At 47.2% G+C, this 24970-nt stretch overlaps 2 protein-coding genes across 2 annotated transcripts in view; both read right to left on the bottom strand.

Moving 5' to 3' along the window:
- Positions 1-4490, bottom strand: part of DNAAF2 (dynein axonemal assembly factor 2) — an 18625-nt gene extending 14135 nt beyond the window's left edge. The window contains exon 1 of the mRNA XM_082316605.1: positions 431-4490. Within this exon, the coding sequence (XP_082172731.1) occupies positions 431-2056 (1626 nt within the window). The 5' untranslated portion in view covers positions 2057-4490. The remainder of the gene's footprint in view (positions 1-430) is intronic.
- Positions 2987-24545, bottom strand: POLE2 (DNA polymerase epsilon 2, accessory subunit; the record flags this gene model as incomplete). Its single annotated transcript, XM_082316606.1, has 19 exons — positions 2987-3118; positions 3966-4033; positions 4140-4316; positions 6092-6200; positions 6618-6695; positions 6793-6852; positions 8054-8108; positions 8307-8396; positions 10515-10687; positions 11275-11347; positions 12357-12402; positions 12796-12870; positions 13443-13526; positions 14736-14810; positions 17126-17219; positions 18441-18518; positions 19949-20024; positions 22370-22470; positions 24478-24545. 19 exons carry the CDS (start codon positions 24543-24545, stop codon positions 3100-3102), a joined length of 1599 nt encoding a protein of 532 aa, XP_082172732.1. The 3' UTR covers positions 2987-3099.
- Between the last annotated feature and the right edge of the window lie 425 nt (positions 24546-24970).

Here is a 24970-nt window from a genome sequence, read left to right on the forward strand (position 1 = left end):
GGTGTATTACAAACGTCTCCTTTCTTCACGTGAATAGGCTGCGTGAGCCATTTACATGGCCTTAAAGGCTAAGGACATAGGACAGGCTCCATTTTCACTCATCATCATAATTTCCCTTAGAAAAAAATCAGCGCGGGAAGCAGAAGGTATTTCAATTCCAAGGATGAAGATGTCAGCTCCGTGACGTGACCTTCATACTGCTCGTACAAGACCAGCACTAATTAGGTCGTTCCACTTACATCCGGTAACAGCTCTCCGAGGGAAGCGCTTTCCGTCACTACCAACTTCTTCTGAACTCAGACCGATAACCTAACAGCTCCCCGAGACATCATTCATGAACGAATCCAGACAGCAGGAGTCGCAGACCGCAGCGAAGCGGGGGTGCTCTGGGGAGCGTGACGCACCAACCCTGCCATTCTGAAGCCGTTACCTGCAGAGCGGAGGCGTCAAGGCCGAAGCAGAACTTCTCCCAGGGCCCGCTGCTGCCGGGGGCCTTGGCGAGCCCGATGGCAGCGTTGTGGGCAGACACGCTAACGCTGGTCTCGGGGGACGCCAGCCTGTTTGCGGGAGAAAACTGTAAGAAGAGGGCATAGGCGCCCGTGCCACTGGAGAAGCGGAGGCTGTAGTGGTTCGTGCCCACGTCCCCGCTGAGGCTCTGGGGCCGGATGCCGGGCACGGGCAGGAGCAGGGTGAGGGAGGCCTCGTCCTGCCGGCACTGGAAGGGAGGGCACAGGGCGGCCTCGGGGCTGCCGGAGCCCCGGGGAGAAGCCATCCCGCCGGGGCCGCTCTCTGCCGCCGGGCCCCCGGGAGGGCACGGAGGGGCGCCCCCGCCGGGGCCGCTGGGCGCGGGGGGGGCGGCGGCGGGGCGCTCGGCGGGCTGCCCGGCGCCACGCGTGCTGCGGGCCGCGCCGCCGGGGCCCGGGGGAGCAGCAGCCCCGCCGCCCGCCTCAGCCGCCGGCGGCTCGCCCGGCCCCTCCGCTCCGGGCTCGGCCTCCTCCGGCCGCCCCCCGCCCGGGGCCGGCGGCTCCTGCGGGCCGGGCCGCGGCACCACGGGCAGCGTGACCAGGAGCTGCCGCCGGGCCTTGTTGAAGGCGGCCCGCCCGCCGCTCTCCTCCACGTCGTAGGGGAGGCGGAGGCGCAGGCGGTAGGCGGGACGCTGCGAGTCGAGGCGCAGCTCCCGGCCGCGGATCTCCAACGCGGCCTGGGCGGCGGAGCGCAGCAGCGGCAGCTCCACCGTCACCACCAGCTCCCGCGGCACCGGGCTGGGCGCCGAGTCGCGGCAGCACCGGTAGTCCTGCAGGTCCACGTAGGAGCGGTGGCGGATGCTCCAGCGCGGCGTGGTGGGGCCGGCGGGCGGCGGGGCCGGCGGCGGGGCGGCGGCGGGCGGGGCCGGCGGCGGGGCGGCGGCGGGCGGGAAGGGGAAGGGCGGCAGCGGGGAGGCGGCGGGCGGCGGCGGGGCGCCGCCGGGCAGCGGGGTGCGGATGACGGGGGCCTGCGGGAGGCCCTTGTACTTGGTGCCGCGGAGGACGGCGGCGTTGGCCCGGTCGAGCTGGACGGCGCAGTGGCGCTCCACGGCCTCCAGCGCCGTGTCGCTGAGCAGGCGGCGGAAGCGGGCGCTGCGGGCGGCCAGGCGGAGAGCCGCCGGGTGGAAAACCACGTCGTAGATCAAGCGGCGGCGGCCGCCGCGGCCCAGCTCCTCCCGGCCCGGCGCCAGGCTGTAGGGCAGGGCCCAGCGCTGGCCGCCGGGCTCGGGGCGGGCCTGCGGCACCCCGACGTGCGGGTTGCTGCAGACGTTGAGGTAGCAGCGGCGGGAGCCGGCCTGGCTGGTGCGGAGCACGTAGCCCGCCGCGGGGTGGACGAAGCGCACTTCCACGCCGCGTTCCCGTTCCAGGGCCGCCACCTCCTCCTCGTACAAGCGCCGCTGCTCCGGGTCGGCCAGCTCCGCCGCGTACTCGGCGAACAGCGCTCGGAACTGCTCGTCGCGGAAGGCCCGCCGGAGCCGCTCCGCCTCCTCGGCGCTGAGCTCCAGCTCCTCCGGCCGCCCCGCGCCCGCCATGGCCGCGGCCCGGCCGCTCTCGTTGCTGTGGAGACGCCAAACAAGATGGCGGCCGCGGCCGGGCCGGGCCCGTTGCCGTGGGGACGGTAAACAAGATGGCGCCGCCGGGCCCGTTGCTATGGAGACGCCAAACAAGATGGCGGCCCCCCCTTCTCCTGGCCTTCCCCAGAGCCCGAGTCCTCTCCGCTTCTGGGCCCGCCGTCGCGGCCTCGCCGAGCCCCCCACCCCCCGATGGCGCCCCAGAGCCCCTACCCCGCCGTGCCGCCCTGCTCCTGGCGACGGCAGCGCGGCGGGAAGGGCTCTGTGAAACAAAACAGCGGGTGCCGAGGGGCCCGGCCTGCTCCGCGCCCGGGCCGGGCGCCGCGGGGTAGCACCACTCCGCTCCCCCGGTCTCGATGCCCGCGAGTGGCTGCAGCAGGTTTTCCCTTAGTTTCATCGAAAAGGGAGCGGTTCGGGTGCTCGGGCGGCTCCCCGCTGTAAGCAAACCAACTGCTGATGCAGGAGTCGGCGCCGCCAGGCCCGGGCTCTTTCCCACCTTCCTGGGGCTCCTTCAGCAAGATGTCCTCCTCCCGTGTCCTCGCTCCCCTCGCCTCCCCTCGCCCGGCCTGCGGCCCGCCGTCCGCTAACAGATTACACACCGCCATCGGTAAATAGCACCGCATCGTCTCCTCTTGACCTTTCCTGCCCACAGAGAAAGCCCTAGCCCACGTTGCCAGCATCCCCCCCAGATAACTGGATAAATTCTCCCTATCTTTAATTCCTTTTTAAAAAAGACGGAGGTTTCCTCTTTGATACACATGCATTTGCTTCCTCCAGTTGCCGCCTTTTATTACGCTTTGCCAATTAATCTTCACCGTGACTCCACATTTTATCTAAACTAACACCGGTATCCTTTCCCGAAAAACTTTATTTTTATACACCATTTTTGGCCTTGACGTTTATTATAAACAGTCTGTAATACATCACAAAAATCAATCCATCTCAAGTGAGCGCTGCAGTCGGCTTTACAAAGGCTCGCTCCCTTTGTGCAGTCTCGCAGAAATTCAGAGCCCCTGCAGCTTGCTGAAAATACCAAACAAAACCAATATTTAGTTTTTAATAAGCTACTTCGCAGTCAATAGCACATTATTCTATTTCTTGATTTATAAAAGACTTGATAATGTTTTAAACTATTTAAAGACCTAAAGCATGTCACGGTGTGACATCGTCTCTACTCAAGGCAAGGCTGCGCGGGCCGACGCGCTGGCCGTTCCCTCGGGAGGGCGGGGGGCGGTACACCCCCGTCTGAGAAGAAGGCGGCTCCTGCAGCAAGGCGTGAAACCGAATCGGACACGGTAAGCCTGCGCTTGGCCCCTGGGCTTCTACCACCCTCGCTGCAAACAGGCACGTTTCCATCGCGGCTGTAAGCCCTTCGACACCTTCTGATACTTTTTGGTGTTGCAGCTGGCCTTTTCTCGTTGGAAGGCCACCGTTGGAATGAGTAAGTACAGATTTAAGATCCATGAAATCGAAGCATGAAGGTGGCTTCTGGGCTTGGTGATGATCACAAAGCGAACCAAGAATCGTTCCTAAGTGTAATTAACCCATGTTACAAGCATCACCTCCAGAAATTAATCTGTTTCCCAACTGGGTCTCAATTCTTGAAAATCATACAGTACAGTCTCTCTTGCCTTTTACTTTTGGATCATACTGCTCATCATTGTTATTTGACTGTCACTTCTAAATTTATTGTCCTAGTTCTAAGCATTTGGATTTCTTACACTGCCTAAATATGAAGCGTAAGTCTAGGTTAAACGGCTAGAACATTCACTCTTGTTTATATAACCGATTTTCGGTGTTCCTCCTGATAATTAGAAAGTCCGCAAATAAGAAGATGCTTCCTTTTAAATGAGAAACAGAATATACTTACCTGTCTTCAACTGTCTTGTTGGAGGGGTAGAATACCTTGAATGAAAATCCACTTCTTGGAAATGAACCCTGTGAAGAAAAGCGCATATACCACACTTGTGTACTGTGAAATACTGTACAAGTAGCGAGAGACACCACCCCCGCCTTATCTTGGTACAGCATAAGGAAATCTTACGGGATTAATGCAAAGACAGTCAGTGTTGGTGACGGTGAATGGGTCGTATTTATCTGCAATGACAAGCATATCGGGGACGGGATAGACCCTCAGGGCGTAGTCATAGGCCCAGTACACGGGGCTGACGTACAGCGGAAGCGGCGTCAGATGTCCTTGTGACAGTAAAGTCTTTACAAACTGCAAGATAAACACGAATAGTTAGGTCGAGCCACTCTCTACAAGTCAAACTCATTCCTGCAGATGCTAATGCCCTGTTAATAAAGGAGCTTTGAACCTGGAAATGGTTTTTGTGTATCTCACTCTCTCCGATTATTAATGATTTCTAGAGTAAAGGAGCAGCTCCCCTGAACAGCAGCCAGCTCCTCTTTTGTTTGTTGCATTGTGCGGGTTTTTTAATACACAAAGTCCTCTCTAAAATTTATCAGCCAACATCTGAAGATGTCAAAACTACTTCATGGATCAGACTCTCCAACAAATCGCAGAATCTGCTCCCCTGTTCCTCCCGCCCAGGAAGCACCAACAGTGCCATAACTTTTATTTTGTGGTTTTTTTTTTTTTCCTCAGGGCTCTCCTCGCAGTACTGGTTAACCGCCAGACCCATGCCTAAACACAGTCTCTTCCCTGAATGATTTCGATTCCCTTGGCTGTTCTGGGAGTTGCCCTGCTCCAGACACCAGCTGCCCCCTTTCACTTCCTTTTCCTCTGGCAAATTCCAGCCAGGGTATTTTGGTTCCTGCAGCTCTCTCCTTACGCCCCTTGCAAGCTTTTATTATCTCTAATCAATCATGTAGCTGCCATTAGGCTCCATTGTCCCCAAAGGGCCAAAATCACTACAGCGACTTGGTGCAAGCGTCTGCTGTTGAAAGAAAATGCTGTACCAAGCATAGGCCCAGTTATTCCACAATACTGTCCGAGGCCTAAAGTCACTATTAATTCCATCTAATATTAGTAACAAAATTCCTCTCTCTCATTCACCTTTTTACACTGACGGCTGAATTAAAAAACTGATGACAGGCAGAAAAGGCAGAGAAAAACTGATGTATGCAAAAGCAACCCAATACTCTTATCTGCAGAAAGTGTTGCAATACGTAATTGTACAGTTCCTTCACGATTCCTTCCCTTCCAAGCACGAGGAGGCTGTGTGGGAGTGCAGGGGAGCGATGGCTCGCGGCGTACGCGTACACGTACGCCAACGTGCACGCCAGAGCCAAGGCGCAGCAGTGTCCACAGTGGGTTCCCCACGTTCACAAAGAAACCGAGCGCTGTCGTGATGGAGCAAAGGAAGAAAGGGCTAAAAGAAGTTTCTGAGTCAAACAAACAAACAAAAAAACCCTATGAAATAAAGAGAAACAGACTCCATCCATCACTGCAATGAGCCACTACTGCCTGGATCATTCGCATTCAATTATATCGGCAAGTCCCATCAACTCCTGCTGTGCATTCATTAACGAGAATCACAACTCCGAGCGCTGTGGCGATGTATCAAAAGCAGGATTAAGTCTTCAAATGAGAAGGCAGAAGCAGCAGATGACCTTTTGGAAAAGTGACATGCTGCTTTACTGCAAATGTCACTGGTTAATTGATCAAATCTCCAAAAAAAAGTAATTTGTATTAAACTTTGCCTTTAGGAATCAATGTTTCCTGGTACGACATTCGCTGCTGGTGCACATACATCAAGAGTCAGCTGCTAGGGAGTTCTGCGTTCAAGGACACCTGCAGTGGGACAGGCAGAATGACTCAATGCCACCAGTCAGCAGCATGGTTTCAGTTACTTTCCCGTCAAGATGGAAACGAAGGCAATAATACTAAACGTATAGATCCTTCCTACAATCCCTCTCGGTTACTCTTGCAACGCGTTGTGAGAACGCGGAGCAGAGCACCCTAAATGCAGACCTGCTGATTAAAAAAGTCAAAGAGACCTCAGCAAGAAGTGCTGAACACAACTCACTCACATGGCTGGGAATATCCATGCTGCTGCTAGGGAAGCGGACGCAGTTTCTGCACATTTTGTTTACCAAATCTTCACGGAAGATAATGATTTCTTGGGTGCAATATTGAATCCTAAATGGAAAACATTAATGAAATTAAAGAAATTGAGATGAAACTAAAAGATAGGGAGCTGCATTATAAAGTTGATCTCCCTCTAATATAGCAAAATGAATAAGCACATTTCAATTAAAATAATACCTTCCCATCTTCCCTTCATTCTTTCCAGATTCAGAAAAAACATGATGCTTTTGATACTCGCTATCAAACTTTTAGCACTACTTCCTTTCATCACTAATTTATTTATTAATATATTAAAAACTAGTTACAATTAATGCAAGTGAGGAATTCTAATAATTTGAAAAATTTAAGACAAATTTTTCCAAAATTTGTATTTTTTGAAAATTACATCTACACATAAATTAGTCATTAAATTAAAAAAAAAAAAAAAAAAAAGAAAGAAAGAAAGATAGCAGTAAGTGACACTGTTACCTGCAAGGATTTGTGGTGAAAACTGAAAATGGCACCAGCTGTCTGAATTCCTCAGTAATATTTTCAGCCAGGGGAGGTCTAAAATAAATAGCAACAGATGTATCAACCAAGACTTTTACCTTCTTTAACTATTTAACTCAAAATTCCAAAATTTGACAAAGTGAAGCAAACTGACCTTGGTAAAATAGAACCAGGACCAGGGTCTTCAGGGCCAGGAACGAACACAAAGCGACTACTGTAAAAAGTTCAACGTATCACTTTCACACAAAATGATCCTAGCGGTATCTAAACATTGGCTATATACTGCCGGTACTCCACCGATGCATGCAAATAACCTATGCTGGGGCAGGGAGGACAGCTCTTCCTGGCCTTACGACCCACATGAATCACAGCCAAGGCGTAAGATACACAGCCACTCCTCACTAAAGTGGAAGAAATCTTAAAAACTGTTCGCTGTGCAAGGGGTACTGACTGCGGGAAGGAGGACAGAGCAGGTTGTGCAGCCCGGCTCAGGACTCGGCGGTCATAGGCTCCAGGATCTCGTACGGGGAGCCCAGATCAGCAGCGGCACGCCACGGGAGCCGCCCCGGGGCACAGGGCGGAGGCTCAGCCCATGGGATACGCTTGCTCCCAGCTCCCGCAGAGCTCAAGAGCTGCAGGCTGTGGCCTGTCCTGCTCTGGGGCCAGTTCTAGGAGCTACCTCTACTTAGGGGCTACAGTTACGAATCCAAAGATCAGAAGCCAGAAAGGATAAGCCTGGCTGTCTCCCTATTTTATTTTCTTTTCTATATGCAAATCTCTGTAAAAGGGATTTGGTTCTCCAGGCCTGGAATGGGGCTCCCACAGAGCAGGGACACAAGAAGGGACAAATAAAAGATTCCTTCGCAGGATTGCGTTCCTTTGGTTAGTTCTCAAACTAACAGCTGTGCATGCGAGAATGGAAAAGACAGAAATGAGATGCCTCCGTGCAAGCAGCAGTCAGTGTTTCAGATGGCATTTTCCGGGGCGGGTACAGAAAGCCTGCAGGTGCTCGTAGCAGCATCAAGACTTCAACATCAGTTTAGAAAGCAGCACTGCTCGGGCAGAACCCTGCTGCTTTCAAGGCAATTCCAGGGAAAAAAAAGGGCTCACCCAAATAGCACTTTTGGGGAATCACGGGCCGTGTTTAATCCATGTGGAAAATGTTGCAGGGAGAGGCAGTTTCACCTTTGCTCACTCAATAGCAGCTTTTGTGACCACGCTATTTTAGATAAAATCAAAACCTTACACCGTTCCCAAAACAAACTTACAGGCCTGTTACAAGACCAGCTTGCTATCTGATCATAGCTGGCTCACAATAATGAGAAAACACGGTATCTGTTAGCTTCTTAAAGCAGTTAAAGCAAAGGTTTCACAAAATAAACAAATTTCCCTTTTCATAGCACTGTGCTGTGTACCTTTTATGAATGCTGGGATATTCACATATAATATCTGCAAGGGCCTTCAAAGAACCTAGAGTCAGGAAAAAAATTACAATACAACACCTGGTTAGACAATAAACACACGTTATATGAATCACCGCTATACTTCAGTATATTAAAAATTGTGTCACTTAGAAAATAAGGGTTTCTTTTCTGCTCTCTTAATTTGTTCTGCCATCATTATTTTAATTTAATGTACATGACCAACTGTATACACAGACTTCCCCACCTTTCAGTGACTGAATTTGATTTTTTCCATAGGGTGCAGATGAAAAATTTCCACAAAAGAAAAAGCAGGTTGGAGGCGCAGAGGAATAACCTGGGAAAACAGAATATCCATGAGTATAACATCCATTCACTTCAGTATCTGTCATCGTTCAGCCTCCAGGCCATTCCATGAAAGGCAGAAACTGCAACAGCACTTCCAGCTCTGCTGCTATTAATACACCTAAACTATTTTCCTGATACAGGCTTTTGTTAGCTTAAAAAGGAGGATGGCAATGCACAAATGTCACTTCAAGGGAGCCTTCTGTTATTTACAGGCCCAGTTCCAACAACATTCTTTGTGTGTATCCAACTAACTACTGACCTAGTCATAGAATTACACAATTATAATAAATAAAACAATTTAAAAATGCACTCTCCTTAAAGAGAAAAATAGCGAGTAGGTAGCAATGGATTACTATTAACACATCATTCCAATTCAAGGGCTCTACCAAGACTTAATTCGCTCTTTGGCGTTATAAAGCAACAGTAACTGGAACTGCCTGAGCGTTTTAAGAACCTGATGAATCCTCACAATATCACTAATCACGCAGAAACACATCCTTTATAGCAAAGAGTGAAAAAAGAAACCCAATTCCCATCCCTAAAAGAAAAATAAAAACATCTACTCAGGCATTCACCTCACGCTCCAGGTTACTCTCCATTTTCCTAACGTGCAGTACCAGACTTGGATTTACTTCACTATTTTTCAATCCAGTTGGTAAATAGGACAGAACTGCTTATACCAGAGAAATGGCTCATCAATATTTCTTCCTTGCTGTTCCACTCAGCTATTTAGTTTATAATTATGAAGCTTATTACTTGCCCATTAAAAAAATCTCAAAACAGTAAATGCAACGCATGCATCTGCCAGTTGAGTTCAGCATATTAACGTCACTGACCAAAGTCCCTTTATTCCCGCAGCATGCGCAATCTTAGGTCAAGCTCAGTTTGCTTCAAGGACCTTGCCAACTTCGATCAAGATAGCGAACTGGTTTCGTAACTTCTGGATGAGTGTGCTAATCGGTGTCCAGTTTTCTTTAAGTGAGTAGCAGTTTCCCACCCTTTATTTTACGTTGCTTATTTTCAAAGCAGCCACCCTCTCACACTTCCATTCTACCTAAGACAGACAGGACAAGCTGTTCCAGAACTGCCCTGGAATACAAAGCAGCAATTCACAGATCTTGCAGATGCTTGCTATCCAAACGTTGTCAACATTACTAATGTAATGATGCGTGCAAGAAACAGTTCATATTTTAAGACAACTGAAATTCTTTCATCAGTAGAACCAGAAAGCATCCGAGGGGCTGCTGATCTCCGATGAAGTAAATAGTTTTCTTTAAACTAAGCCTAGGAAGAACTTTCACAAGCAAGGAAAACGTTCTTGTCACAGCACATAAAACGGCTACTGTCCAAAACATTGTTAGTACTAAGTGATTTATGAAACATAAGTACCAGCTTGCAAAATTATAATACAATCCAATTTTAAAAACCGTTAGAGAAAGATCCAAAAGACATAGAATAGCAACCATGAAATGCAAATAGCTGTCACTAAAATTAGACTGAGACTTCACTGGCTTTGGGCTTGGGTTCAGTGGGATCCTACAAAAAAAAAAATGCAACAGTTGGGCTTGTTTCAGCTTTCTCAAAATGGAAGTTCATCAAAAAAGCACAACACAGTAATAACAACAGTCTTGAAAATCATTGCCTGACCTTTTTGTTTAAAAGTATACTTTTGAAAAAAAGGCACACCAACCACTGTTTCACAAAAGAGCACATTTAGATCACAGTTTGACGATAAAGTTGGCCTAACAGTTAGCAGATCCCAGAAGGAACAGTCTGGCTGTCAGTTGTACGCTGTCCAGCTTCCCCTGCCTGGACAGGGATGCTCACGCGAGCAACCACACGATGAAGAGTTCACAAAGCTAAACCGGCATAAAACTAATTCTCCCACAAAGGCAATTAGTTTTCTGCTGGGGTATTCCCTGACTCAGCTCACCATGGGGTCGGACTTCCCCGCCAAGGAGCGGGCACGGCCGGGGACCAAGGACTGCCTAGCCACCAGGCCGCCTTGCTGCGCCTGCCAGCTCCGCCCATCAATGCTGCTAAGGACTAAGGAAAACGGTAAAAATTCTCCAAAACAAGGCTCAGAGTCAAAGCGGTTCTCACCTACCCGAAAACATTGTGTGAAGCTTTTCCAGTACTTCTGCTTGGTCCAGCCACACATCAGAAAGAAATACAAACATGGCATCTTCATTTTCCTCCTCCAGCTGCTTTAGTTTTGCAGAAGCCTTTACTGAAGCTGAAGAAGGCCCTCCAAAGAAGTTTACATTCCCATAGAAGGCTCTACATCATTCAAATATTCAAGTTAGTTCTGTTTTCTTCCCAAATAGTTAGTAGTTTTGATTATGACTCGCTTAAGCCATTTTAATTATTATGATGATGATGACAGGTAGCTCAGACGGTATCAATAATCATCTAGTACTTCATGGAGAAACCAAGGAAGAGAAATGGCAGTCACCTGGATATAAAGCAGGGGCACTGCCCTGCCGTAATTTAACAGATCATCTCAGCGTAGAATTGATCCTCGGTTCTCTCCCCCACCCATTCCTTGAGCGACAAGGAATTTCTTATTCTCATGTAACAGTTATCCAGTTTTGCGATCGAGAAGGGCTTACATCCCAATTGTTATTATATGCAGAACCCAACGGCCTTTGGAAGGGTTTTTCTGCTAACACTACAAGCTTTAGTACTGGTCCAAGTAGACCAGCAAGTCCCAGAATTGCTTCCTTAAATCTGTATTTATTTTGAAGCATTTGGGGAGGGAGAAGAACAGCATACTTTAATGTCACAGAAATTATAAAATAATAGCGCGTTTACTTAGAAACCCATAACAAAATATGGAGTGAGGCTGCCGAAAGTCAGTTTTATACCTAGTGGTAGCAGAAGGCTCAGTAGGCGGAAATCCAAAAGCGTTCACATGAAAAACTTCATCTTCATACCAACCTAAGAGATTTTTGAACAACAAAATAACCTTTAGTTTTTCTAACAACATCATGTCCTAGACATTAGTCAGACAGTTGGCAGCTGTGCGGCATAGCTAGTCCCAGCCTCCATCAATCCCTCTCTTCTGACAGCACCGGGCCCTGTGCTCTTTAGTGGCCAACCCAACCAGGGAACTATCTGGCCGAAAAACAGGCTGAGCAAGAAACCAACTATTTTTTTACCCCAGACGTTTCTTTGAATGGATTTGCTGCACAGCCACGTGAACAACCGTCTCAACTCAACCGAGTAAGAACGCAGGGGAACAGGAATCATTGCTGCTGGCCCTGCCCCAGAAGAGTCTCCATCAAACTGCACCCTTTCTCGAGAACTGTCCCACCTCTTAGAGGAACAGAAGGAACAGGGTGATACTTGTCCCCATTATCATTCTTGCTCTTGACTATTTAGTTTATTTTACAAATTTTAAACATAAATACATTACTAGAAAATAGACTGGGATTATGTATATTGCACAGAGTAACATCCTACAAACAGAAATGACCATAATTTTGCTAAAACATGTCCAAGGCTTCAAAACCGCAAGCCCTTACATCGCCTTAATCAGAAGACTCACCAAAGCCTCTGAAGGACTAAAGCTTTGCCAACAGAAAGCAGCATTTTCAGATTGTTAAATCATACTGTTTGGCTGTTCTAGTCTGTCTTCCTAATCCAGTCATATCTCCTCCGAGCATGTTGGAGCCAGGCTAACTACGGCCAATCCTCAAAGCTGCTACAGACGCTCCCATCCCACCGACATCGCTGAAAACCACAAATTTTGCAGAGCTCTGTTCTCTGCCTCCAGAGCCCACGAGGTAACAGGAAAGGCCAAAAATCTCAGTCGCAAACTCAGCTTATGGTCAAGCTTCATCAACATGAGACTTGTCAGTTCAGCCACATCTGGCGGACATGTCATTGCAGGAACGGCCGTTAACAGAATAACTTATTACAAGCTAAGAAAAATAATCTGCTTTACCTTCTGCCAAAACAAAGCATGATTCAGTATATAAACCACTGTGGAACTGGTGCAGAAAGGTTAAGGAATATATTTTTCTTAGATCAGGACTCCTGAACTAGTTCTTTAGCCAAAGTCTGCTCTCCAGTTGGTGTAATAAAATTTGGACACTGCTGAAAGTTCACAGGCTGCCTTAAGAGCTAGGCAATCACCTGGTAGCTGAGCAGGTAAGCTCATCAACAGCCCGCAAACAGGAACACGCTCTGCCTCCACTAGGAGGAATACTAACCTTGTCCTAACAGTCGATGTGAAAGGGCACTGAGCTGCAGCAACCAAGTAATTTGAAAAGGAGGAAAAAGACAGAGCTGCAATTCTCAGTACGTAATTTTTAATGATCACTATTGAATTATTATTCTATCTGAAATTCTCCAGGTCTACAGGAAATTTCTTCCACCCTTACATCACAGAAAAAGGATATTGCTTTACTAAGGTCTAGCTGGACAACTCCTGTAGGGTCTTCTAGGAAGAACTTCCCCTAAAAAACAGGATTAATTAATAAAGCAAAATATACCCAAACACATAAATGCTTCAATCAGAAGCATCTATCAGTCAGCATTTAGAAATAATTTAGCCGTTTTTAATATTGTAAGCTTAGAACAGACTGGCAGAACAGAAAACAATGTAGTTTATAGTAAGTGTATCTTAGCACCTTCCCTTTGAGCTGCTGCAGCTTGGATTGCTGCTGCGCACCTCCCCTACAGTCACAGTCCAATGCAACGACAAGTCCAAACACAGTCATCGGAGGCTCCAGCATTTGAAGAAGGGGCATGCCTAAAAAACGTAACTGGTTCTGGTTGCTGACATAAAGCATTACAAAATTCTGTAGCGAGAAGACAAAGACATTTTCCCTCACACGCTAGCATCGACTGCTTGTGGAAAAGTCTCTTCTCGGGGAATGGATCTTGCACCACTGACATTGATGTGAGTTCTACCAATGACTTATATGACAGGATAAAGCGGTGAGATATTTAAGCCTTCTCATTTTCTAATATATTATAACACTGAATGAATGGTGACCTAGATACTCCACAATAAAAAGCAACCTACCTCCTTGAGCTGAGTTATCATCCCAAGCACAATCACTTCTCCCACTTTAGCTGTATTGCCCAACAGAGTTTCTATTGTTTTAAGCTGGAACCAAAGGCAAAGAATCAAATAAGAATTAAATCAAACTCCCCATATATCTATTCTTAAGCAAGCAAGACAAAGCACCACACAGCACGTTTTTACATAAATACACAAATGAGCTATGAGAGAATAGAGGCTCATTAGAAAAATCAGGGGGACACTTCTGAATGTCAAACGTAGCACAGTTTAGGAAAAGATTTCCAATAATGGCTGCTAGCATAAAGAACTCCTTAGCAAGTACATATTTTTTTGTGATTATTTTGCTTACAACTGGATTAAAATTGAAAAGGACAAGCGGCAATTTCTGCATTCGCCTAAGAATGCCAATTGCAGTAACCGGATCCTCAGCAGGATCCAATCGGAACCACAGGGCCCGCCCGCACCCCTACAGTAACACTAATTACTTCACTCAAGAACCTTAGATGGATGACAGAGAAGACTCCAGAGCAGCGCAGGTGACATCGCACAGCACGCCGTCTGCGCTTTCTGGACAAACTTTTTTTGGTCTGTCGAGCTGCAGTTAGGAGACACAATCCTCCTACAGCACCAGCAAAAGCAATGCGTTTGCCGCTGCTGGCGGGGAGGACAGAAGCAGGCAAGGGAGAAAGGGGCCTAGAAAGCCGGGATGGGGATGCAGGCTCGACTCAGCTAAGCTCAGCTGCTTTTTTTGACATGATGGCATGCTCTGAACAGGGAGAAGCAGGAGAGCTGAGCGAAGCAAAAGCAGTTATTTGGTACCCAGTGACACACACACAGAGGTTCATCTTTTTTTAAAAATATGTAATAACTATATAATACAGGGAGAGCATTTACTATGAGAAAGCTGAGATGGGAACAGAACGGACTAAACTTATGACCTTATTCAATTGTAGGTTTGTGAATTCAGTGCTTAGTAAAGAAAGAAGCGGGGAAAATATCCCCAAGCAGAGGGAAGCAAAGTGCAATAAGCCGAACAGCTAATGCCCTTCCACCTCAGGAAGCCACGTTTCTCTTGCACTTCATAGCTGCTTTTGAGTGGCTTGGTCATCGTGCTGATCTGAGCCAAATAACTGCATTTTTGAAACACAAGCTAAAAAATGATCGAAAATAACTCATGTCCACTGATTACCCATATTGGGTGTAAAACTAAAATGTCACTTGAGAACTATTACTGCATTAAAGTGTAACAGGAGTAGAGCTCCCTTTGCAAGAAAAAAAACCAGATTTTTTTACCTGGAATTTGCTCCTGCCATCATCAGGATGAGCAACAACTGCTGAAGGAGTAAACAACTCATGTCTATGAGTCCTCTGCAGAAACCAAAATTGAAGCAATACAGTTTAAAAACAAATGAGCACTGCCAAAAAGCCAGTTCACTACAACCACTATACAAAATACTTTTTAAAGTTCCCTATTTTATCCAGCAACGTCAAATCTGCTGAGCATAATCAGTTCTTTTGACAAGAATTTGCTTCTAAGAAATAGATGATCGATAATACTGGACAATAAAACTAAGCCCAAAAAGTATCAGCAAAGCGTCTGCAATGCTTTTAAAAGAAGTTATTTCTGACTGCCTGGAAGGAAGGGGTGAGAGAGCAAGGGAAGCTAAACTGTATTAAATGCTAACCGTGTGGAAAAGAACAGGTTATCTCTTCAGGGCAGGGCCTATTAAAAGTAAGCCAATTTTTTTTTTTTTTAGTAACAGGAGCAAGCTACACCAACAGATAACCTGCAGAGAGCATGAAGATGTAGAAATTTTCACTTTTGTCACTGTTTTTCATGCAGTGTGAGAGCCTCCCCTTGGAACAAACCCATCGCTACCAGCCCATGTAACACAGGCAGTAATTCTGATCAGCAGCCCCCACCCACACAGCGACCTGAACCTTCGCTTCTCGGGAGGTCGGAAAGGCGTACATATGACAACCAAACACAAAACCTGCACAACAGAGAGTCTGTGTGAAACCAGCAGGCAAAGAAGTGCAATAGCACAACGCAGTCAAGGAAAAGGAGGCGTCAGGCTATACCCTATGGACACCTCCTGCTGCTGTTTGGGGTGAGCGCACCAATTCCAGCAGGTTTCACTAATCCAAATCACTGTTTGTATGAACTAAAGCTTCTTCAGTTAACGGTTAACTGGTCTGCCAGGGCAGAGGTTCCCAACTTGCAGTACACACGCTCCTAGTGGCAGCAAATCCCCTGGTAGATGGAGAGTTGTTGCTGCTCTGGGGTACCTGACCCCGTGCATGCAGCTACCACGCGGTGCAAAGGACGAGCAGTTCACGCAGGCAGCTGGGTGCCTCCCTGCTCCCTACGGGGCGGCACAGACAAAAAGCTGCGCTCGCTGTCTGCCTGTGTCCGGGCACTTTGCTCACACTTCGGGCCAGGGTTGCGCACGGCCAGTTAGGTCCGCACAGCACCTGCCAGCACCGAGCAGGATCTGTGCTGTGGATCAGCCCGCTGCAGTTAGTGCAGACACCCGAAAAACAACTACCAAGTCGTCTGATCGGCAACTCGCTCCCCATCCCACCACGGCTCCCGCTGGGCCGCACGACAGAGGCAGGGCAGAGCACAGCAGGGAGTAAGCAGGCAGGCTGGATCCCAACTTATTGGGTGAGTGGAAGAAAGGAAAGAACGGGGTTGTGATCCCGTTCAGAGGGATAATGAGACAGCCCGTGCTGAGGGACTGACTCCTTCTGGCTGTGTGCACAGCCTGGTCCAGAGCCACTACAGTACCTGCAGCTCCTGTCACGGTGGTGCAGAGCAAGTCATAGAATCATAGAATCATAGAATCGTTAAGGTTGGAAAAGACCCTTAAGATCATCGAGTCCAACTGTTAACCCAGCACTGCCAAGCCCACCACTAACCCATGGCCCTCAGCACCACATCTCCCCGGCTTTTAAATCCCTCCAGGGATGGGGACTCAACCACTTCCCTGGGCAGCCTGGGCCAGGGCCTGACAGCCCTTTCGGTGAAGAAGTTTTTCCTAATATCCAACCCAAACCTGCCCTGGCGCAGCTTGAGGCCGTTCCCTCTCGTCCTATCGCTTGTTCCTGGGGAGAAGAGGCCGACCCCCACCTCGCTACAACCTCCTTTCAGGCAGTTGTAGAGAGCAAGTCGTGTTGGGGAATCCTGTTCTGAAGTTGCTCACAACGCCAGACAAGATGCGTGTGCCACCAAGAGATGACAAGGGGTGGCTGGTTCTCAGTGGGCATTTTGAAAACTGGAAAATGAATAAGTGAACCAGAAGCAAACTTTAATGCTTCAAGGACAGCCTGAATGAGAGCTTCGGGTTTGCATTAGCTCAACAGGCACTACATACAATGACACGCTTATCAACTGTAGCACAGAGCCAGACTACAGGAGGGAAAAGAGCAAGACACACAAAAATGCATAATCCCCTCTTACAACATGATGCTAAAACGCAGAAACACATGAATCCATCATGCTCTATGGTGGCAGTTGAGAAGACTGATAAAACTTAGTACAGATCCTGTTCTTATTCAGATTTTATTTAAACTGTAGCTCACAAAACCACCTCAACACAAAGCACTGTTGTACATGTAAGAATATAAAAACCAGCATTTTGATTGTGTATTTTGTTAAACAAAGCAAAACTTTTTCTGACCTGTTGTAAGATGGAGTAGCGCTCACGAAACAGCTCCGCTTTATCTCTGGCAGTTCCAAATAAATTTGGTACAGGGAAGTCGGTCATCGACAGACTGCAGAAAGTTTAACACAATCAAGATTAATAAAGGTACATTCCACACGCAAAAATGGCTTATTGATCTAAAAGTTGTAGGAGGCTGAAAAAGCTATAACACCACTGCGGAATTTATTTACTTAACGAGGAAGATTTCTGCTAGGGATCCAGTGTTTCTGCATTTTGAAAGCTACATCCATTTAATTTCCCTCTAACTCACAGGCCTTGAGATTTATCTTTCCACCTGAATGAGACTCTGCAGAAATCAGTTTTTAAAAAAGCAGTTATGTCTTTTCAGTGGCCATGAACAAGACTATTTTATTCCTCTTGGTTAGCAGATTGTCTTCATGGAGTTCTCTGCTTCCAATAGCGTGGAAAGCTAGAAAGCGGCACTGGGATTAAACTCTTCCTGCAAACACACAGATTGCTTTTGCTGGACCGGCAGAATCACGGACCGAGGCTAGAATATGAACCACACATTACGTGAAGGTCGCTGCAACCCCTCGCAATGAACACTGCTATCCACTCCTCAGCTAACACCACCTCAAGCTTTTTAAAAGCACGGCCTCTTTTTGGTCCAACAGTCTGGGCCGCATGCTGTTAAAGGTAAATTCTTTAGCTAGCAAAATATTTACAACCAGTTCCTCCAATTACTTCTTCCTTTCTCCAACCTCCAGAATCACCAGTTGCTCCTAATCTTTCTTTTTTATCTTTTGTAGCTCTCCTTAGAAATCCCCCCAGGGCTTCAGGGAGTTGCAAGCTACAGCCTAAGAAATAAATACCTACAACAGACAGACCAAATTTATTAAAAAAAAAATTAAACAGCCAAATGTGAGAAAAAAAAACCCAAACTACATTTAGTGATGTATGTCCTTAGCCTTACTGTCTCTTTTATTCATTAGATGGCATAAACATGGCTGGACATTTTCTATCTGATTAACACCGACGTTTTAGAGCCAGCACAGAATACACTGCCACGGGAGATACAGCTCCCCATTTCAGTTTCATCCTACTGGACTAGGAAAAACCCAATGGCACATTTATTTATGAGCCAGCATTTATCAGAGTCTGACTAGCTCTTTAGAGACTAAGAAACAAAATTGTCTCACTTTCTCACTCAGGCTTGAGATGAGCAGACCCAAGAGGGAAAGATTAGAAAACAGGCTTTTAACCACATAGAAATAGAGGCTTTTTTTCTTAAAACAAGAAGTGGCTGAAATTCAAAATATGCAAGACTTACGGTAGAAACTTCTTTCTTTCTGAATTATAAATGTAACGTGGAATATCAAAGGCTCCAATAATGTTGAAAACATTTTCTCTGAAATAAGAATACATTTACAACACGGTGTGAAGTGGATGAAACAAACAGTAACAAAACATGTTGAATGACATTATATTCATTTTGTTCACTATCACCCTGCGTTATCACCATTTCTCCCGCATCGCTCTACCTATTGGATATTACTGCATCTTCTAATTCAAAAAAGGAAACTCTTCAGAAGTTCATTTAGAGATGAGCGAGAGATCCTTCTCCTTCCCTTACCCTCCTCTGCTACCTTTTTTGACCACAGAACAGCCTTGGCACGGTTAATGTGAATAGGTTTAAACAGTGGACACGCACAACTCTTCAGACTATTAATCGAGTTGATGCATCCCGTTATATTTACTGGTTCAGCTCTCTCCTCTGATGCCTCTCATTTCCCTCTCACTGCAAGTGGACCAAATTCATCAGAGTAGATAAAATTATCCCATGAACCTTCACTAAGGCTTACAAGCACAGGCAACCATCACTGCCTATCAGACACTGATGTCTCAGGCTTCAGAGTGCATTTCTTGCAAAACTCTGCCTTCAAGCTTTCTGCAACGTAACCCAAGAGAGTTGTACAGGCTGGCCCTGTATCTGTACAGCTTTTCCCTTCAGGACTCTGTACCGAGAATCCGTGCATACAGATTTCTCTTCACTGCTGGAGCAAAAAAATACATTAAGTATATAAAGCAACACAAAGAAAAGTCACACTCAAACCATCTGCATCATAAAGGTTCCAACCACAAGGAGAAAAGTATAAAATAAATTTGCTTCATATTGAGAAACTGTGGAGTCCCAGCATCTAATTGACCTGCCTAGCAAACCATTTATTTTCATGCTTTGCATTACGATGTCAATACACAACCTAAACACTAAAGGAAACACATTCATCACAATCACAAATAAAGTTCTCAGGAACCCAAGTAATTGCTCTCCGCTTTGTTATCAGAGAGTGAAAATCAATCACGGTTTTCAAAAAACAGCCCTGCTATACAAAAAAGCAGAAACAAGCACCACGGAGAAAAACTTTTCCGAGTGCTTTCAAAAAAGAAGTATCTTATGAAAGGCACAAAAATAACCTTAGATAATTTTGAACTAGAGAAAAGGAAATAAAGAAATGAACAGAAGTAACAAGTTCTCTCTGCGTTGTGTTTATTTTATTGGTTAATATTCAACCTGTATCACATGTAACACATAACCATAGCATTTTAATTCCAGAATGTCAGCATTATATTTAGAATCCCCTGCAGGTCTATCCATGAGAACAAATTTTCCAAGAAGGAACATTACTAACCTTCAAAGACAATACCAGGAAGACAAAAGCACAAAGCAATTACTGCATGTGCAGCACTGCAGAAAACGCCTGACATTTATTTCCCAAGAACTAAGGGAATGCATACCAACTCCCATAAACCTCAAATAAAAAGATAATGTCACCGTACATAGTTTCATCTGATGCCTGGCTACATTCTTGGACGGCTGCTTCCACTGTGGATTGTTCAATCATATTAGATGACACTGAAAAGAAAATTTCGAAGGATTAGAACTGCAGCCTATGGAAGGCAGTAAGAAAGTAAGTAGGTCTCAAATATTTTACAAAAAAGGGTTTAGTCTTCTCAGAGGAATGTATTACACAAATAAGCATATTTTGAATAAGCTAATGACACACGCTGTTTTCTCTTTACAAATGGATCACTTAATATTCTTACCAGAAGGATACATCTCTAGCGAAAAAATAACCCACACACATGCTGTGCCCACCATTAATTCACTAAACATGGAGAACGAGACAATTATAGTTTATGCAAAGCTGCCAAATATACTACAAATGTGTTAGATCTGAGCTTTCACATTCTGGAGGTTAATTTTGTTCCAGAACATCATCGCACAGATTGCTGTCATAAATACGTATTCAAACAGTTCAACACAATTTTGGAGATAGGCACATTGTTGTCTTCGTGGATTTAAACTGATAATTCAAATTAAAAAATATTTCTAAACACTAATGTTTGGCTGAATTTAAAGGGAAGACCAATCAATGCAGATTCACAAAAGGACTTGGTCAGCATTGCCAAGCCTAACGGCTGGGCTCCTGGAACAGAAACCAGTACATGAAAACCCGCCCTTGAGTTCCCTATTCAGGGCAAGGGACTTAAAATCACAATTCCTGTAAGACAGTGATGAACAGCAGAGCAAAAGGGGCACTAAGGCAGCCAGCAGGAATCATCACAGGAGAGACCAGCAGGTCCAAATTGCATCTCTACCCCTAACCTCAAACAACTCAGGGGTGTTAGCTGGACGATATGGGAATTTACAGCACAAAATTCCGCTCTGGACAAAGACTGGTGTTGGCGAGTGCACTGACTGCATGCACTACATTGGCCTGAGAGCTTCTTGTATAGACTCAAATTTATTCAAAAATGTGGATGCGTTAATTCGTACCAGCAGGAGTTACACTGGATCAGGACCCGTTCCTCAAACTGCTTTTACTCCCCGTTTGCTCAGCTATGATCTGTTATCCCATGGCTAGAGTGAGGATATAAAGCCATAACTTCTGTAGTCTGTGCTCTAGTAAAACTACAAAGCAAGCACGTGCCCACCCTTGATTTAATTCGGTTTAAACAGGATAGGCTTGGAAGGTTTCCTGAACTCATCTAAGGCCTAGTATTTATTTGAGATCACATTTACATGGATTTTAATCTCCTCGGCCAAAAACTGGAAGGGAGCCCCGCTTTCCTAGTTCTCATGAGCTCTGATCAGTAAACACACACGTATGTCAGGCATCAGTGCCACCTCCGTCAGTCACATTCTCTAACTAAAGGTGCTACAACTCCTACGTTTTGTGCTGTGTCAGGTACATATGGAGCTACTACCCCACGCCTTTCATGGTGCTTAGGAGCAGGGGCACTGCATCTGTGTACCTCAGGAGGCAGGGTCCCAATTAAGCAGGAGGCAGTCCCCAGACAAAATACTCCTGCCAAGATGATGGAGTTTCAGGCATGCTGAGAACCAAATGGGTCGTGAGAACTTCACCAGGAAAAGCTCAACACTTCGAGTGTCTCATGTTTTTACGGGATTTTCCAGGAGTTTTCTGGATTGCACTTTTGGACTTAGCAATTTATAGAATTTGATGTACTTTTCAGACGCCAAGCAGGTACAGCTTCTCCAGTGCTACAGTGCCCCAACTGTTACCAGCACCTTCTGCCCGATGTTACGATCAGGAGACCACGTTGGCATAACAGAACATCAGCACCTGCCCTGCTGCTTCAGAGAACATCCAGGCGACGGCTAAACTCCGTCCACAGTTGGTTTCAGTTAATATGCTGGACCATTACACGGGTGCACTTGCATCTCCCACTCCGCTGGGATGTGAGGGCAGCGATCTCTGAATGAAGGAACGCAACTCTTTCCTTCCTGCAGTCACAGCTAGGAGTCTCAGATTATAGCTGTCGACAACCCCAACCCTTTTCTCGACTTGGACTACTGAATAACAAGCAAATTCATTTCTCATTATTTCTTTGGTTTATTTTAATATTTAAAATGATAGTTGTCAGATGCAAAGATGTCCAGACAAACTCAGCTAGGTGCTTTTAGTAACTGGCATTGAAAAATTTCACTACTCTTGGAAAAGCCTGGAAGTACCAGGCTGCCAACTTTTTAAATGGCAAAATTATACCATCTTTTGCTGACATTACAAACTTCGGTATTTAGCAAAACAAAATGTCAAAAAATACATTTATCTTGATCAACCCGGTAGACTAGAATGACACCTTAGTGCATATGCTGCCAGTAACTCTGTCTAAATAACATTATAAGCGCAAGATAAACTTAGCAAGCTTAAGAAAAAGAAATTGTTTACTTACAGGGCTGTTTTTCAACGGCATCAATGACATTTTCAATTACATCGTCAAGTTCTACTTCACTGACGGACTGAAGAGCTTCAGTAAGATACTTCAGAGCATCCCTAATTCCAATGAAGAAAGTCAGCTCAAAAAGCAATTAATATTCAACACAGTTTATACAAACTGTGCCAATTTTGGCAGACGTGCATATAATCACTAAACGGCTTGTGATTAAAAAAGTAGAAATAATTAGTACTGCATAATACTGCACTGGTTTAAGTCAAAGAAAAAAAAATCATCAGGATTGAAACCACTGAGGATAAGAAGCAGGTACAGAGAACCTCATCTTGATACAATCACAGAGAGATGCCTGTCGGAAGGGACCTCTAAAGTCCCCTGGTCCAGCTTTCTGCTCTAACAGCACGGGCCAGTCACAGTGATGGCAGCCCTGTTCGGTCAAATCCTGAACATCTCCGAGGATGGAGATCTCACAGCCTCTCTCGGCCCTGTCCTGGTGCGTAGCTATGCTCCTTGTGAACAACTTTTTCATAGGATTATAAAAAAGTCCATATCAGAAGGGACCTCTGGAGACCATCTGGCCCAACCTTCTCCTGAAGGCAGGGACTTAGATTATGCCGTGCAGGCCCCCATAGAGCCAAGTCTTGAGTATTGCCAGGGAGGGAGATTCCACCACTTCTCTAGTCAACCTACTCCAAAGTTTAAGTGTTCTTACAGTGAAGATTTTATTTTAAGCTTGTGCCCACTGCCTCTTGCCCTGTCACTGTGTATCCTTAAGAAGAAAGTACCTCTGTCTTCTCTATAACCACCTTTAGGAAGACCGGGATCAGATCCTCCTGAGCCTTCCCTTCTTGAGGCTGAATAAACCCAAATCCTTCACATTTTTTCCACAGCAAGTTCTCAAACCCTCTAATCGTCTTGGTGGTCCCCTGCTAGACCCTCTCCATTTTTTTAATGTCTCTCTTGAGCTGAGCAGACTAGAAGGGGACAATTGGGATTTCTTCCGTTGCAATCTGTGCTTGCTGCCTCTCCCCTCTCTCTGTGCACTGGCTCCTTCTCGCTAAGTCCCCGTCGGGCCGTTGGATCATCTTCACCCTCTTTTCTGCGGACTGAGCAAAACCTGCTCTCCCTGCTTCCCTTACACACCACGAGCTCCAGCCCATCACCACCTTAACAGCCCTCTGCAGGACCCACTCCAGTTTATCACTGTCTCCGAGACTGGAATTATTTTAGTTCTAAATAACACGGAGAATTAGAAATCCACTTCTTCCCTCATCCTTAGACTCCAGTCTCACAGTTAAAGATAACAATTTTCTTATTAACGTCGTCTGTCGGCCAATCAAAACTGGCATTTTGGTTAACAGCCTGACCTTCAAAATGTCTCAGTTCATTGAACTGTGGAGAGCTGGGAGCTCTGAACTTGGACTCCTCACTAATGAAATTGCCAGGACATTGTCCAAAATAATCACATCCCATCCCTGCCAGACACAAAATGGAACTAATATTAACGCACAATCTTGAAAGGAAAATTATGAGCAACGGAGCCCCAGTCACTGTTATAAATCACGACACCTTCCACTGCAAGGAGAAATCACTTTTCTTTGACCTTGCAATCTCTAACTAATGCACGTTATTATCTACCTTTGGAAATACCATTTCCTCCTCTAGTAAGAGATGCTGAACGCAGAACTGGCAAGTGCAACTGGGGAAAGAGATCCCAGAGTTGTCAGGGCAGCGGCAGACACAAAAGCCCAACACAACATCCAGCCCCACCATCAGGAGGGCGCCGAGGGGAGACGCGGGGCGGCTTTTGGGGCGCTGCGGTGGGTCGCGTCATGGGTGGAGATGGATGGAAGCGGCCCACAGCAGCAGGACAGGCAAAACAAGGGGGGCTTCGGAGGAGAGACCCCGAAGGCCTCAGTGCGGGGGTGAGGAAGAGGAGGGAACGGCGTCAGCACATCCCCGAGGAGGCAACGCGGGGGGTGCGGACCCGTCCCCGACCGCATCGCACAACGGGAGGCCCTGGGCCGCACCCCGAGATCCGGAGCCGGGTTTGGGGGAGGTACGCGGGGACCCGCCGCGCCGCCCGCCCCCCTCCCGCCGCTACTCACGCCCGCAGCAGGAGCCCGCGCAGCCGGAACGCGGAGCCCAGCCGCCGCCGCAGCCGCTCCGGCTCCATGACGGGCGCTTGGCGCCAAACGGGGCCGCGCCGCCCCCGCCGCCCTGGCCCGGCCCCGGGGCGGGCGGAGGCTCCGGGGCGGCCCCGCCGCGGCCCTCGGGGCTCCGCGTGGGGAACCGTGGGGCTGAGGCACCCCCGCTCGGGAGCGCGGCCTCGCCGTGTGCCGGCGGGGACGGGGGGGTCCCCGGGCTCAGGACGGGCCGTGTTTTCCGAGACGGTGGAAGAAGGGGTGGCCGCCCCGTCCCCCCACTACGTGCCCTTGTAAAAAGCCCCTCTCCAGCTTTCCTGTAGGCCCCCTCCAGGTACTGGAAGGCCGCAGTAAGGTCTCCCCGCAGCCTGCTCTCCTCCAGGCTGAACAACCCCAGCTCTCTCAGCCCGTCCTCACGGGAGAGGTGCTCCAGCCTCTGAGCATCTTCATGGCCTCC

This window comes from Platalea leucorodia (genome assembly GCF_965183815.1).
Source record: "Platalea leucorodia genome assembly, chromosome: 7".
Lineage (NCBI taxonomy): Eukaryota > Metazoa > Chordata > Aves > Pelecaniformes > Threskiornithidae > Platalea > Platalea leucorodia.